Source organism: Pteropus medius, unplaced genomic scaffold, assembly GCF_902729225.1.
Source record: "Pteropus medius unplaced genomic scaffold, Ma_sr-lr_union100, whole genome shotgun sequence".
In the NCBI taxonomy this organism is placed as follows: domain Eukaryota; kingdom Metazoa; phylum Chordata; class Mammalia; order Chiroptera; family Pteropodidae; genus Pteropus; species Pteropus medius.
In genome coordinates this window covers 29,627,329-29,642,791 of record NW_024351730.1, presented here as the reverse complement: position 1 = coordinate 29,642,791, position 15,463 = coordinate 29,627,329, and the positions used below count along the sequence as shown (strand labels likewise).

General features: G+C 34.7%; 1 protein-coding gene across 2 annotated transcripts in view; it reads right to left on the bottom strand.

Moving 5' to 3' along the window:
* Positions 1 to 8,264: 8,264 nt before the first annotated feature.
* COPS4 (COP9 signalosome subunit 4) overlaps positions 8,265 to 15,463 on the bottom strand; it is a 36,777-nt gene continuing 29,578 nt past the window's right edge. The window contains exons 9-10 of one of the 2 annotated variants that reach the window (XM_039845610.1): positions 14,015 to 14,099; positions 8,265 to 8,785 (exon numbers count right to left, since the gene is read on the bottom strand). In XM_039845610.1, coding sequence (XP_039701544.1) covers positions 8,652 to 8,785; positions 14,015 to 14,099 — 219 coding nt within the window. In that variant the 3' untranslated portion in view covers positions 8,265 to 8,651. The remainder of the gene's footprint in view (positions 8,786 to 14,014; positions 14,100 to 15,463) is intronic. The other variant, XM_039845611.1, reaches the window with a different exon arrangement.

The window sequence follows — 15,463 nt, the reverse complement described above, 5'->3', positions numbered from 1 at the left end:
AAGGGGAGGCCTGATTCGTTTATAATTAGCTGTGCGGGTAGGTTTAAACAGGTTTGTATAACCTCACACAAACTTCATTTCATTTCTTTAATATAGCTTTTTCTAATTTGACCTGATTTTGACCAGATAATAGCACTTTGACTCACTTGCTTTTTCCACCCTCTACTTTTGGATGCCTGCTCCTTTAATTATTAAGCCTTAGGACATAAGATTTATGGAGCCTCAGGTCTATAAACATGGTGACAGTAAGTTTTGGTTACACTAAGAATAACATCTCAGCCTTAGATGTGTTTCAGCTCCAGGTCTATTGAGTCAGAACTACCCCACCGGCCATGGGACTAGGCGGGATGGCCCCAGGCTGATTTCAGAACCCAACACAATGAACAGTTACTCCAGCCCCTTCCAGTCAGTAGCACCCACGCCTTCAACTCCCTTAGTTTCCATGATGACTGATTTTTCCCTTTATACCGCGGACTCCAGAGATACCTGGGGGCCAGGTCATTGAGAGCATTAGCTTGCTTGTGTTTCCTAGGACTTGCCACTCCCTAGGATAAATCCTTACTTTCTTTGCTGCAAACCTGCACGTACCTTTCCTTTGACTCCCACACATGCAGGTGGACCCCTTTTTGTTCCAGTAACATTTGAAAAATTCCTGCATGATACACTTTCAGTTGTGTGGAGAAATATCCAAGACACCCTGTTTTTAAAACTACTCCCGGTTTCATATGCTGCTCTCTCTTCTTGTTCAAGGGAACCGCCAAACTAGCCAGGTGTTACTAAGCAATGAGGCCTTGAAAGAAACCAGCAAATTCAAGAAATTTAAGAAGTGTAAAATAATATGGAACAATTGAAGTAATTTCGTTTTTGAAACTGCTCTATGAGGGAAATATAGATATAGATATAGATATAGATATAGATATAGATATAGATATAGATATAGATATAGATATAGATATAGATATAGATATAGATAGATAGATAGATAGATAGATACTTAGATAGATAGATAGATAGATAAGCAAATAGTACCACATCGCCTGAGTACCTGGAGGTACTATATTTCAATTTCAGTATTTTTCTTTAGTGCTTTTTTAAACCTGTCCTGAATTCTGTACTGGAAATGTATTATATCCCAGTGCCTAGCACACTGTAAGTGAATCAATCATATTATAACTACTTAATTCAATAAAAAGTACCTTCTATGAGCCTAACGTTGAGCTTGGTGCTAAAGGAATCAATATGAGAGGGTTTCAGTTCTCAAGATCGCAACAAACCAATGACAGTGCAACACTGTGATAAGCGCTGTGATGGAGTAGGGCTCTAAAGCTGAGGGACAAAGAAAGAAATAGGGGCTGTTGAGTTAACCAGAGAAGGATTTGTATTTCACAATTTCCTTAAACTCTCTGAGCTTCCATTTCCTTATCAGCTCAATAACTTCTACTTTGCAGGGCTGTTATAAGATTAAGTGGACAGTATGAGTCTGGTACAATGCCTGATATAGAGTAGAAGCTCAATGACTATTAGTTGATATTATTGCCAATAAATGTGTATGAAAATCATCAAAAGAAACATCCTTGCTACATTTTTGTACATTATAGCAACTCTCCCTTATATTTATCTGATTCTTTATTGTTCATTAAAATCATCCCCAGATTTTATCTCATTTGATAATCTCAATAATCATGTGAAGCGGGTAGGTCAGAAACCATTTCCATTTTACAGATTAATAAGCAGAAATTTAAACGGCTGGTTAAATGACTGGGCTGTTAAATGACTAGTCCAAAAATCACACATTTTAGGAAACCAGGATTTGAGCAAAGACATTCTCATTCCAAATCTAATCCATGTTCCATGACCCCACCACAATGTTTCTCATGATGGAGGAAAATGTTCTTCGTAATAAACTGTGATGGAACACAGTAACACAGCTAGCTCTTAACATAGGTCAAGGGTCTGTCAAACCAACACCAACATAGGAATACAGGCTCCAGGTAAATCTGAAGTGAAGGACCAACTCAAATACAGGGAAATTGGAGAGGACCACTGAGGTGCTGTGATTTACAATAAGAATATATATGTATGTATGTATGTATGTATGTATGTATGTATGTATGTATGTATGTGTGTGTGTGTGTGTGTGTATTTTGATCTTTATCCCTGTTTCTTATACAAAGCTTCTAAAATCTGTTATTTCTTAAGAGCAATAAAGCTGTCCTGTTATTCATAACAAGCCTCTCTTGACTACAGAGTTTATGCTAATGAAGTGACTTTTAGAAAGCCCTTGAGGGTAGGGGCTGGTTGTCAGGGAACCAACTTTGTGATTAGAGGGTTGGAACCTTCAACCTCACCTCCCAGATCTTCAAGAAGGTGAGAAGGGGCTAGAGATTGAGTTCAATCTCCAGTAGCCAATGATTTAATCAATCATGCCAATGTAATGAAGCTTCCATGAAAATCCAAAAGGATAGGGTTCTGAGAGCTTTGGGGTTGGAGTGCTGGGAGGGTGGTCACCCCAAACTCCAGAGGTTCTTAACCTTGCCCTACGTATCTCTTCATCTGGTTGGTCATTTGTATCCTTTAATATCCTTTGCAATACCCTACTTCCTTTCTCAAGTGTCTGAGAACTCTGTGTAAGTTAATGAAAATAACTCTTGGAAGATATGTAAAAATATTCATTTATTTAGCAAATAATGTATCAAGTACCTGGTACTATGCAGGACACTGCTAGGTGCTGTGAAAGACGAAAATAAATAAGTGTGACCTCCTGTCTTTAGAGTCTTTATACTCAAAAAGAAGAGATTAGGCAAGCCCTTAGATAAATGCAAAGCTGAATAATGCCTTTAGACGAAGTGCTATTTTATGTTCAGAGGAAGAAAAGATCATATTCTCTCAAGATGTACGAGTGATAATTTCTTGAAAAAAAGTGGTTTTTGATTCTAAAGAGGAAGTGACTATCGGGATCACAATAGGAAACAGATGGCACTCAAATTGTGATAATACAAGAATTTAATGAAAACTACTTATAAAAGTAGATGTAGGGAAATGATAAGGGATGGTGGGTAACCTGGGCTAGCAACAGCTGGTAGACTGTTACCAGCCCCAGGTCTCAGGGAGGCGAGGAGGGAGCAGTTACAGGATCCCAAAGGAGAGAGCTCTGTGAAGAAGGCTACTCTGTTAGGAATGGCAGCCTCTCAAGAGAGGAACATGAGCAGCCTGAGGCAACCCCTCAGGACAAAGCCAAGGGAAAAAAATACCCAGATCTCACTCTCTGACGTCCTTCTGGGCTTCCTTACCATTGGCTGAGCCCATCAGGAAGGCGGAGGCAGGATATCAGCCATCCAGGGCACAGACCAGGGCTGACAAGGGTGGGAATGGATCCAATGGGGCAAAGAGGTGTCTCTGACACAAGAGGTGCTTTTAATTAGTAGAAATGGATATCGATTCTAGTCAGCAACATTAGTAAAATTATAGAGGAAAAACATCCTTATGAGCTTAGGTCCAACTTGGCAAGAACACACGGTTTAAGTAGGAAAATAATGAAAAAGGAAAGATTTTAAAAAGTGAGTTAGGGTCTTGGCATGCAATGTCATGAGTACTAGGCCAATGATTTGGCCATTTATTTGGTAAGCAGTGGAGAATTATTGCAGGCTTTAAGTGAGGGAGTAACATAAATAGAGCTATACCTTAGAAAAATTAATCTGATAATGGTATATAGCACAGACTGGACAGGAGGAGGTCAAAAGAAAAGATGTGAAGTTAGACAGTTTCCAACACTGTTTATTTAAATAAATACATGAGACAATTTGGATAAAATATCTATGTACACATACATAATAACGAATCCTGACATTTGAACTTTTTTTTCTTCTTCTTTACCTCAGGGAAATTATCTCACTAAATATTTGAACTGGCTTGAAATAAAATATCTTAGTGGTCCTGACTTGTGCTTATCAACTTGGACCCTATATTATTCATTGACAATAAAACTATAGATATACAAATATCTGAAATGACAGTGCAAGAAACAAAGATCAAAGAATAAGATGATTTATATTTTTAAAAGAGACAAAGGGATATAGGAACCAACTGAAAAAGCTACCAATAGCCAAAACTGCAACAATTTGAGCAACAAAATAGGTAGTATCAGATTATAACCTAAAGTGTAAAATAAATATCTTTGAGTTCATACCAATATAAGTACATAAATATAAACAAATAAACAGAGAATAGAAACCTCTCAGAAATATAGAATTCCAAACAATTTATGCAGATACTCCCCTCTCATGGAGATGGAGCATAATTCCCTACCCCCTTAAGTGTGGGTTTGCATAGTGACTTTCTTTCAAGGAGTATAACATGACAAAGGGGGGAAAAAAGTAACTTTACAGTGGAGAAACCTAACATAACTAGCTCAGCCAGGTAATCAAAGTTAATATCCAGTGACAAGTCATGTTGATAGCATGTACACCTGAAATGATGTGATGAGAATGGCACTTTACCTCTGTGATTTTCCTCTCGAAACCCCATAGCTCCAGTCTAACCATGAGAAAAACATTAGACAAATTAAAATTGAGGCACTTTCTACAAAATGCTTTACTAGTACTCAAAACTATCAAAGTCATCAAAAACAAGAAAAGTCTGAGGAACAATCACAGTTTAGAGGAACCTAAGAAAACATGACGACTAAATATAATGTGCTATCCTGGATGAAATCATGGGACAGAAAAAGAAGATTAAGTCAAATATAGGCTTATATTTGGACTTATATAGGAATCTAAATATAGGCTTTGGTTAATAATAATGTATCAATGTTGATTCATTAGTTCTGACAAACCCACCATAGTAAGATATTAACCAATAGGGAAACTGGCACAGGACATATGGAAACTTTCTATACTATCTTCGCAACTTTTCTGTAAATCTAAAATAATTCTAAAATTATGTTTATTAAAAATAAAGAAGTATATTGAGAAAATTTAAACCTATTTTTTGTGTGTCCCTTATAGATGAAGAACTCCTGCTGAAGCAATTAAAATCAGCGGCCACCTTCTCAGCTTGAGCACATTTGCACTCTTTGCAACTGAAATGATTGATATGTTTAATATCAATAGGGTAAAATAAATAGAATTTTGATTTATTTTAAATAAATGTTGTCCCTCAGTTTTGCAAAATGGTCTTTAGTTTCTCCTTGCTTTCACATTATTAAATTTTCTGGCTTATAAATTTTATATTACATTTAAAATGTAAACCAAATAAAAGATTTTACTAATATAATTCTTTATGTTTCTTTGCTCTCAAATGTCTTTATGTCATTAATTTCAAGGGTCAGTCTCATAACTTTGTTCTCATAGTTTGGTTCATTAAGATTTTGGTCTACAGCAGCACAGCTCTCTTTTACCTAAGAACTTTAAAACAGAAAAAGACTACAGATAACTATTTTAAGACACATGGTATGGTTAGCCAACACTTCTGTTCTTATTCATGTATTATTAATGCTGACAAAGCAACAACGTACTGTGTTCTGCTTCCTTACACATACCTGATGGGTTCATTGTTATGTTGTGGATTTAGAAATGTATTGTTTAATCTCTGAGTATTTGGGGATTTTCCAGCTATCTGTTATTGATTTCTAGCTTAATTTCATTGTTGTCTGAGAGTGCACATTGTATGGTTTCTATTCTTTTTAATTTGTTAAAGTGTGCTTAATGGCCCAGGATATAATTTATCCTGGTGAATGTGAACTTGAGAAGAATGTGTTCTCTGCTGTTGTAGGATGAAGTAGTCTATAGGTGTCAATCATATCCAGTTGATTGATGGTGCGATTGAGTTCAACTATGTCTGTACCGAATTTCTGCCTGCTGGATCTGTCCATTGCTGATGGAAGGGTCATAAAGTCTCCAAGTGTAATAGTGGAGTCATCTATTTTTCCTTGCAGTTCTATCAGTTTTGCCTCATGTATTTTGATGCTCTGGTTTTAATTGCGCATTTTATGATTCCATTTTTTTCCCTCCTCTCTTAGCATATCAATTGTATTTAAAACAATTTTTATACTGGTTACTCTAGAGTTTGCAATTTACAAACTTAGAGTTTGCAATATACTACTATTTCGTGGGTAGTGTAGCTACCTTATAATAGAATATACTCAATTCCTTCTTTTTGCATTGCTGTAATTCATTTTACTTATCTGTATGCTATAATCATCCAAAAGTTGTTGCTATTATTTTGAACAAAGTTATCTATTAGGCCAACTAAAAATATGAAAAATTTTCTTTTACCTTCACAAAGGAAGCTCTTCCTTTATGTAGATTCAAATTTCTAGCCTGTACCATTTTCCTTGTCTTAAGAACTTACTTTAACATTTCTTGCAAGGCAGTTTTCCAGGCAAATTTCTTGAGTTTTTGTTGAGTCTTTATTTCTCCTTCATTTTTGAAGGATAACTTTGCTAGATAAAATCCTATATTGGTGGTGTAGGTAGTTGGTTTCAACATTTTAAATATTCCATTCTATTCTTGCTTGCATGGTTTCTGACAAAAAAAATAAAAATAAAAATAAAATAATGTAATTCTTATCCATGTTCCTCTATAGGTGTTTTTTCCCCTCTGGTTTCTTTCAAAATTTTTCTCTTTCTCTTTGGTTTTCTGCAGTTTGAATATAATATGCTTAGATGTAGTTTCTTGGTATTTATCATGCATGGTGTATTCCAAGCTTCCTGGATCTATGCTTTGGTGTCTATCATTAATTTTAGAACATTATTAGTATTATTTTAAATATTCTTCTGTTCCTTTTCTTTTTACTCTCCTCTGGTACTCCTACATTACACCTTATATAATTGTCCTATAGTTCTTGGATTTATTCCATTAAAAACAATTTTTTTTTTCCTATTTGTATTTCAGCTTGGGAAGTTTCTATTCGCTTATCTTCAAGCTCACCGATTTTTCCTCAGGCAAGTCCAGTCTAAAGGTGAGCCCATTTAAGGCATTTCCATTTGTTAGTGTTTAGTTCTAACATCCCCTTCTAGTTCTTAAGTTTTGACCTGATTACATTACCCATCTGTTCTTGAATGTTGTCTACTTTTTCCACACTACCCTTAGCAAATTATTCAGTTGTTTTAAAATCCTGGTCTGATAATTCCAACATCTCTGCCATAGCTGAGTCTGTTTCTGATACTTAATTTTTCCCTTAAAATTGTATTTTTTCTTGTTTTGTACCATGCCTTGTAATTTTGGTTTAAAGCCAGACATATCAGGTAATAGGAACTTGTTTTTCTCCTTTCTTGTGTTGTATTTCCCTAAGAAATCTTTCTTAAAAGGTCTGTCTTACAAGTCTGTCATAATCCACTGACATACTATTGCTCTGGTGGTTATTTGGGAAGCATTCTATAATCTTATATTTTTATTTGGCCTGAGTCCCTGGGTTGTGTCCTTCGAAAGAGTTTCCTAGCCTTTTATTCCCCCTCCTGTTATGATACATAAAGGCTAACGAGGACTGGACTTGTCTAACTGTCCTTTCTCCAGGTCAGACAAAGCTGAAAGAAAGCAGTTTCCCTTCGAGGATGGGCCTTTATCATGGAAAATTATCTGAATATGTTTCAAAATAATTACTTCCTCTTCCCCTGCCCTGCCTGAAACACAAGGGGATCCCTGATCTTAATCATGAGAACTTGGTGGGGTGCCTGGGGGTAAATCCTAGAAAGCATGAGGGCTTCCCCAAGAGCAGGAACTCGGGGGTTTTTAACTGTCAAGGTAGTCTACATTCAGCCTCAAGTAACTTATCAAAGTTACCATTTCACTGTTCACATTAGTTAGGTTTGAGTAGATTCTGTTCCTGGAAAGCTGATACCTACTGTGATTCTATTTGCCTGTTTCTCCAGTATTGGGAGTGCTGGTTTGTTCTGTGACTTCAATTCTCTGGCATAGCTAAGAAAAGCTATTGATTTTCAGCTTATTCAGCTTTTTTCTTGTTGTGAGGATAGAGTGATGACTTCTAAGCTCTTTATAGGTTGGAGGTGAAACTAGTAGTCACCTACAAATTTTTTTGAAAGTCCTTTCAGCTAGGCTGAAATAATCTTGAGAAGCCTTCCCCAATCTTTCTTTGCTAAATGAAAAGCTCTTCCCCATGAGCTCTAGTACTTGGCACGACTACAAGTGATATACTTATTATATGAACACCTGGAGAACAGGTAATATAGCTTATCTTTGCATTTCTAGTGTATAGATAACTGTCAGCTGAACTGAAAAGAAAAAGAGGGAAAAATACTAATTCACTAATTAAAAACAAAGTACTACTTTTATTTGGCTCACTTCTCCATTTATTAGAATAATCACATTTGGAGAGGCACAAAGCACTTAAGTTTTACATGACTACAAAGTTATCACAAATCCCAAACTCTTTAGCCACAGATATTTCACTTACTCTGTTTAAAGAAAAGCTTTCAAAACATCTGAGTTAGCTTGATACACAGAGACCCTGAATATATGGGAACTACATATTTTTAAATGCTTGTACTTTCTGCTCTAATAATGTCTTCTTTAAATGGAATCCAGCATAAAAGGGGTTGAAATATGTAAGGTCATGATGCAAATGCTTTGGAGATAGTGAAATGAATCTGTACAACATGGAAAAAGATGTAATATGCACAGAAGTTCTATAAGGATTCACTGAGCCATCTGGGCTTCCATGGCTTGTGCTGTCCATTCTGGTGCTGTCTGGCTGATTTTCTCCAAAAGATTATTCACTTGGAAACAAAGTGACTGGATCTGTTTGTCCCATGTTGGCAGGGCTTCTCGTGCTAAAAGAAAAAAGGAATAATGTTAAAATTGAAATTATTCTTATATTCATGGCAAATGTGAGTTAAAAGATACAGTAGCATTAATTTTTAAAAATATATTCCGAAAATCTAGGCTAATAAAATTAAGCACAAAGTATGAAACAAAATAAAAAGACATATACACACAGATTATTATTATTTGTGGAAAGCAATCGAACAACTTCAACCACAACCACAATAAGACAGCTTAAATGAAGCGGTCTCATCCCCAGTGATTGGTAAGACACTGCCGTCTAGTGGGGAAAATAACTCTATTTATCTATTCAAGGCTGTACTTGACTCGGAATGTTTTAATATTTAAATCCAAAACAAAGAAACAAAAAAAATCATAAACACAGAAGGTTTTTCTCTACATCAGCAATATGCAATTAGAAATGAAAATCAGGGGAGTAGAGGATCCCATTTAAAACATCATCAAACTTTACCAAAATGGGCACAGAATTAATGAAGAAAAATACTATAAATCTTCATAAAGAACATAAAATTACTTGAGCAGACAAAAATTGCATTCTCGGATGGAAAGATGCAATATCCCATTGATATGTAAATTTTGAAAATTATAAAGACAATATATTCCCCCACTTTGTTTTGCTTTCTAAAACAGGACAAAAGTTAATATGAAAGAATTGATGTTTGAGAATAAATAAGATAATTTTGAAAATTAAGAACAGTGGCAGAATTGTAGTATATTTATATAATGCAATATTATTCTGCCTTAAAAAGGAATGAACTACTGACTACATACTACAACATGAATGAAACTTGGAAACACCATGTTAAGTGAAAGAAGCCAAAAGGTCACATATTGTATTATTCCATTTATATGAAATATTCAGAACAGGTAAATCCATAGTGATAGGATACAGACTGGTGGTTGCGATGGGCTGCGGAGAGGGACAAATGAATGGTCATGGGATGAAAACTCTTTTGGGGAAATGAAAATGCTTTAGAACTAGGCAGAGACAGTAGGTGCACAACATTGTGAACATACTAAATGACATTAAATTGTTCACTTTAAAATGGTTAATTTCATGTTACGTGAATTTTAACCTGATTAAAAAAACAATAGTGGAAGGTTAAGAGTTGATTTACCAATAGTAACATTTACCATAAATTTGTTTATTACCATATTGTTACAGTAGAACCATTGAGAGCACAGACACAGATCCAAACATATATGTGGAACCTAATATATGTCAAAAATCAGAAAGAATATTTTATTTAATAAATGATACTTGCATAATTGGCAATCCTTCTTTCAAAAAAACAACTAGACCAAAGCCTAAAATTATGTACAAAAATGAGCTGCACACAGATTAAATTTCTAAATACCAACCTTAAATAAAAATATCAGAAAAAAATTTAGGATAATATTAGTTTTACACCAAGTTGAAGAAGACCTTCTTAATGCAGGAAACTCAAAAGCTGTAAAATTAAAAATGGACATGTTTGGCTGCAAAAAAAATTTTTTTAATGTGCTTATGGTATGTATTTACCTTACAGAAAAACAACAGGACAGAATAGGAAAAATATCTGTAACACATATAGCAAACACAGAGTTAAAATTATCACTAAACCAAAAGCTACAGCAAACTGATATTGGGAAAGGTGTGGGAGGAAGGAATAAAATAGTCAAGAAAAAGTAACATCAATTCACGGAAGAGGAAATGCTAATGGCCCACACATGGAAAGATATTAAATTTCGCTAGTGCCAAAGAAGTGCATAATAATACAATAATGTAGTATTTTCTCCTATCGATTTGCAAAAGATAAAAAGAGGAATAATATCTAGCTATTGAAGATTCATTTTCTCACATCCAGGGACACGTAAATGGCTACATCATTCTGGAAAACAAACTGGTCGTAGTTATTAAGAATCAAAATACATATATCTTTTGATGTAACAGAGGATGCAACTTTTGAGACTCTGTTGTACAGAACTAAGTGTACCAGTATATAAAGATATGCACAAGAAAACCAAGTGAATGTTCATCAACAGGTAAATATCTGAATTCTATGAAATACAGCTATTAAAACAAGTAAATTAGATTTATATCTACTCACTTGAAAATATGCCCGTGGCACACTAACTTTTAAAAACAATCTGCAGAACACTATGTACTTTAAAAAATACAATAGTATTAAAACTCTACATGTACTTACTTATCTGTATAAGCATGTAGAAAGCTACCCAAGACTGTAGACTAATATTAGTTATGCTGGGGATCTGGGATTAGAGGAATGGAAGTGGAAGTGGAAATACATTATGAACTCTTTATTTATTCTTGTAATGCTTTACTTATTATTATGAGCATATTTATCATAAATTTTTTAAATCTAAGAAAATTAGGAAGAAAAATATTCCATAGTCTATCAAGTCGGTATTCATTAATTTAAGTTGTCTTTTCATATGGTGATCCCTCTGCTATACTATTCATCATATACTGTGGTTGTTTATTCAATACTTTTTTCCCCACTTACGATATATGGCGCACTGGAACAGATGTTGGATATACCATGGAGAACAAGAGAGACTTAATATCTACCACCAGAAAGCTTAAATTGGAAGCAAAAACAGACATTTAGACAAATTGCTAAAGAATGAAAATAATTAACAGAAACTCATGGACAAGGACAGTGGATTTGTGGTTACCAGAAAGAAGGTGGAAGAGAGGAGGTAGATATGGGTAAGCAGGGATTAAATATTTGATGGTAGAAGGAAATTTAACTTTGGGTGGTGAACACACAATGCAATATACATATGACATATTATTGAATTGTACACTTGAAACTTACTTGATTTTATTAACCAATGTCATCCCAATAATTTTAATTTGAAAAGGTGGAAAATTGATTAATGCTAGGAAGAAATTCAGGATGATAAGAACCTATAACTTAAAACCACACCTAACCTAAGGAGTCAGGAAAATCATTACTTATTAGTATTGTTCAAACTAAGATGGGGGACAAACAAAAGACAGCTGGAGAAACTAGCTGCAGCGAGGGATAGGTATTTCAGAATGTCTGATGGAAGAAAGAATTTACAATGCTGGAAAAAAAAAAAGACCTGTGTGGTTGGATTGGAAAGTAAAAACTATAAAAAATCATTAGGACCTTTTGGAGACTTTGTAGAACTTTGTTCTATAAGCAATGGGAAGTCTTATATTAGAGTGTAAAGGAAGAAAGTAACATAATTTAATAATTTTTTATTTATTTTTTGTTTGCATTTTAATTTTATTCTTTTTAAATTTTCTTTTTTATTTATTTATTATTTTTTATGCCTACGCACCTGGACTTCCTAGGTAGTCTCCCATCCAAGTACTAACCAGGCCCAACCCTGCTTAGCTTCCAAGATCAGACATCGGGCTTGTTCAGGATGGCATGGCTATAGACCATGGACCACGGCTCCACTGGGGCACAAACCCAAGACCTTCTGTGTGTAAAGCTACACTATGGAACCATGTCCTCTGTTTGCATTTTTAAAAGATCGCAATCACTCTGGCTATATTATGGCAACTGGACTAGAAAGGAGAAATTATAGATATAAGAAAAAAAAGTTAAGAGCTATTTTTCAAGCCTAGAAGAAGTTATGGGGGTTCAGAATAAGCTGGTGACAATATGAAATGAAGGAAAATACATGCATTTCAGGTACACCTAAGAGATAAAACTAAAAGGATTCTGGGCATCAAAGAAGAGAAGAGATCAAGGACAAAGAATGCTGGATAAAGTGAACAATGTGGTTTTTGGATGGTTGGTTGATTGGTTGTTGTGGGAGGCAGGCAAGGAGGGGAATAATGAATTCAGTTTGGGATATGTTCTTTCTGAGATGCCCACAAAGCAAACAGGTAAGAAATGCCTAGCAATCAATTACAGCCACTGAGTCTGGAACTTAGAAAAGAGACTTACACTAAGGTAAATCTAAGCATTGAGTGTACAGAGATGGTAACTGAATCAATGGGAATTGATGAGATTACCTAGGGAAACTTAGCAGAGTGAGGATAAAAGGCCTAGAAATAAGTCCTAAGCAGCCCTAATATTTAAATTTAAAGGCACTATACAAATCTATAAAGATGACTGGGAAAAATATCTGGATAAGTAGAAGGGAAAGCAGAAGAATGGGGTGATGACAGAAGTCAAGATGATGGGGGCAGGGAGGGAGGTATCAAAAAGGAGTGATTGATCAACCTTATTTGATATGATGAAAATTCAAGATGAGGCCTGAAAAGATAAAGGGATTTTTGTTAATATGGGAGAGACCTAAGTACATTTAAATATTGATGGAAACAAGCCGAGAGAAAAAGAAAGTATGAAAACAGACAAAATAACTGGTAAGCCCAGGTTCCTAAAAATGTATGTTTGTTTGTTTGTTTATTTTGGAGGGGAAATGGCAGAGAAGGGATCAAAGTGGAGAAGCTGGAGAGGGAGACAGAAACCATCTCCAGTATAATATGAAGAAAAATAAAGAAAGAATTAGATCTACATTTAACGCTTACAAGTTTATGAATCTGATAAAGAAGATAATTTCACACTGATAGCTTTTTTTCCTCCTGTGAAATAAAAAACAAGATAGGAGAAAACTCAGAGATTAAGAAAAATTAAATTTGAAAAAAATCATTGCAGAGTAAGAAGAATGAACTAAAGAAATACATCAAGAATCTCAGGTAGTGTTGAAGACCCATGACCTTGAATTTGCAGCGGTATATCAATTTGATACTCTGACTCTTCTCTGTAGCGACTCACTACAGGCATGGAAAAGACAGAGAATGGGTTCATTCAAAGTGAACTTTTGCTGGACAGGTGGAACAAAAAGTTAACAAACAAGTGTCCTGGGGGCAACTATAAAAGAGTAATAAATGAATCATGGAATCCAAGCTGGATAGGAAGAGCATTAAAGACAAAAAAGGGCTGGGCGACTGAAAGAAAGTAAGAGTCAAAGAACCAGAGGCATCAATGCAGTCAAGGAAAAGCTGATGTAGAAGTAACTGAGACAGACCACCAGAAAGAGAGGAAAATGGTTATGGTCACAGCAGGATATTTCAAATTAAAATTTCACAAATGGAATGGTTCTGGGCACGTCAAGGTCCACAGTATAAATGAGGCAGGAATAAGGGCTGAGGAATATTAGACAATAATAAATATACAACACCTCACTGACATTTCATTAGGTTAGAAACAAGCAAAACCTCTTACTTTCAAAATGAACTATTCCATCAATCTGATCAATAAATCCATTCATTCGTCCTTCTGTTATCATTTGTGATGCTATCTTTTCTGCCTGTTTAAAAAAAATAATAAATTCTCAGACATTTTATCATATCTAACACATTCATATATGATAAGACAATTGAAAGCTCTTGGTTTAGCTACATATCACAAAGCTTATGTATGTGTTGATCTACATTCATTGTAAGAGTAAATCTTGTAAATCTGTCTATATATCCCCTCAAATGTTTCTGGTTACAAGTCATATTTTAAGTTAACCAGGATCTGTTTTGCTTGTTGTGAGATTTTGGACAAAAATCCAGCCTTCTTACTAATAATTATCTCTGGTTAAAATCAAACTAACAATTTTTTTTTCCTCACTGGGATCCGCACCTCAAACAAAACAAAACAAAACAAAACCCTAGTTTTTCTTATTTTATTTCATTTCAATTTTCAGTGTTTACCACTCCAAAACCTCTTTAAGAAAGCAATATTTTTGAAGAAAAAATTGAAAGGAGGAATAAATGTTCTGATTTAAGAGAGAATTGAGAGGATTTAAAAGACAATTAAAGGGGAGCTACCTAGCTCCTAAAGACATAGCTCAAGTACTACTGTGTAAGCAAACTGGCTTGTGACTCAGTCATTTCAGTAATTCTGACCATCTTAACAATCAATCCCAAATCACTTCTGAATAGACTGTGACTAGCATTTATTGTTAAAAATATATTCTCTTTCCTTGGTCTCAGAAAGGGATCATACCTCAAAGCCTAAGAAGAAAGCATCATTTAATGGCAACTGAAACCTTGGTTCCCAAATTGTTCTACTTCCTTTACTGTGTATTGAATGTGTACATGTAAAGGAACTGTGTCAGAAAATCTTAAATTAAAATTGTACTAACACATAACAGGGAATATGACCCATAACTACATGACTTTAAAGTCTGCAAGTTAGGTAAAAGTAAGGTTAATTGCTTGCTTTTACTATTATTTAAAATTAAGAGAATGTTTTATAAATAAATGATATTGTAATATTCTCTAAATACTATTGGTACTTTGTTGGGATTTATACATAGTCAACTAAATCTTTTTCATGACGAAGAATAAAATTAACTCCCTCCCTAATAACTCAGTCAACTTCTTAAGTTAAATCAAGCTCAGAAGTTACAATAAAATAACCTGGCATATTATCACAGTCATTCTCTCAAAGAGAAGAAATATTTAACCTTTGAGTCAATCTAGGGCAGAAAAAAGAAGTAAGGTATGTATCGATATCTTAAGTTAGTCAGAAATCAGAAACCAGTATGAAGTGGATTTAAACAGACTCTAAGCAAAGATATTCTCACAAAATGAGTATCATAACCTGAAACCCCTTTAAGATTTCCATTCTAGGTCATTTTATCATAAAATACAAACAAAAAACAAAGACAATTACATTACA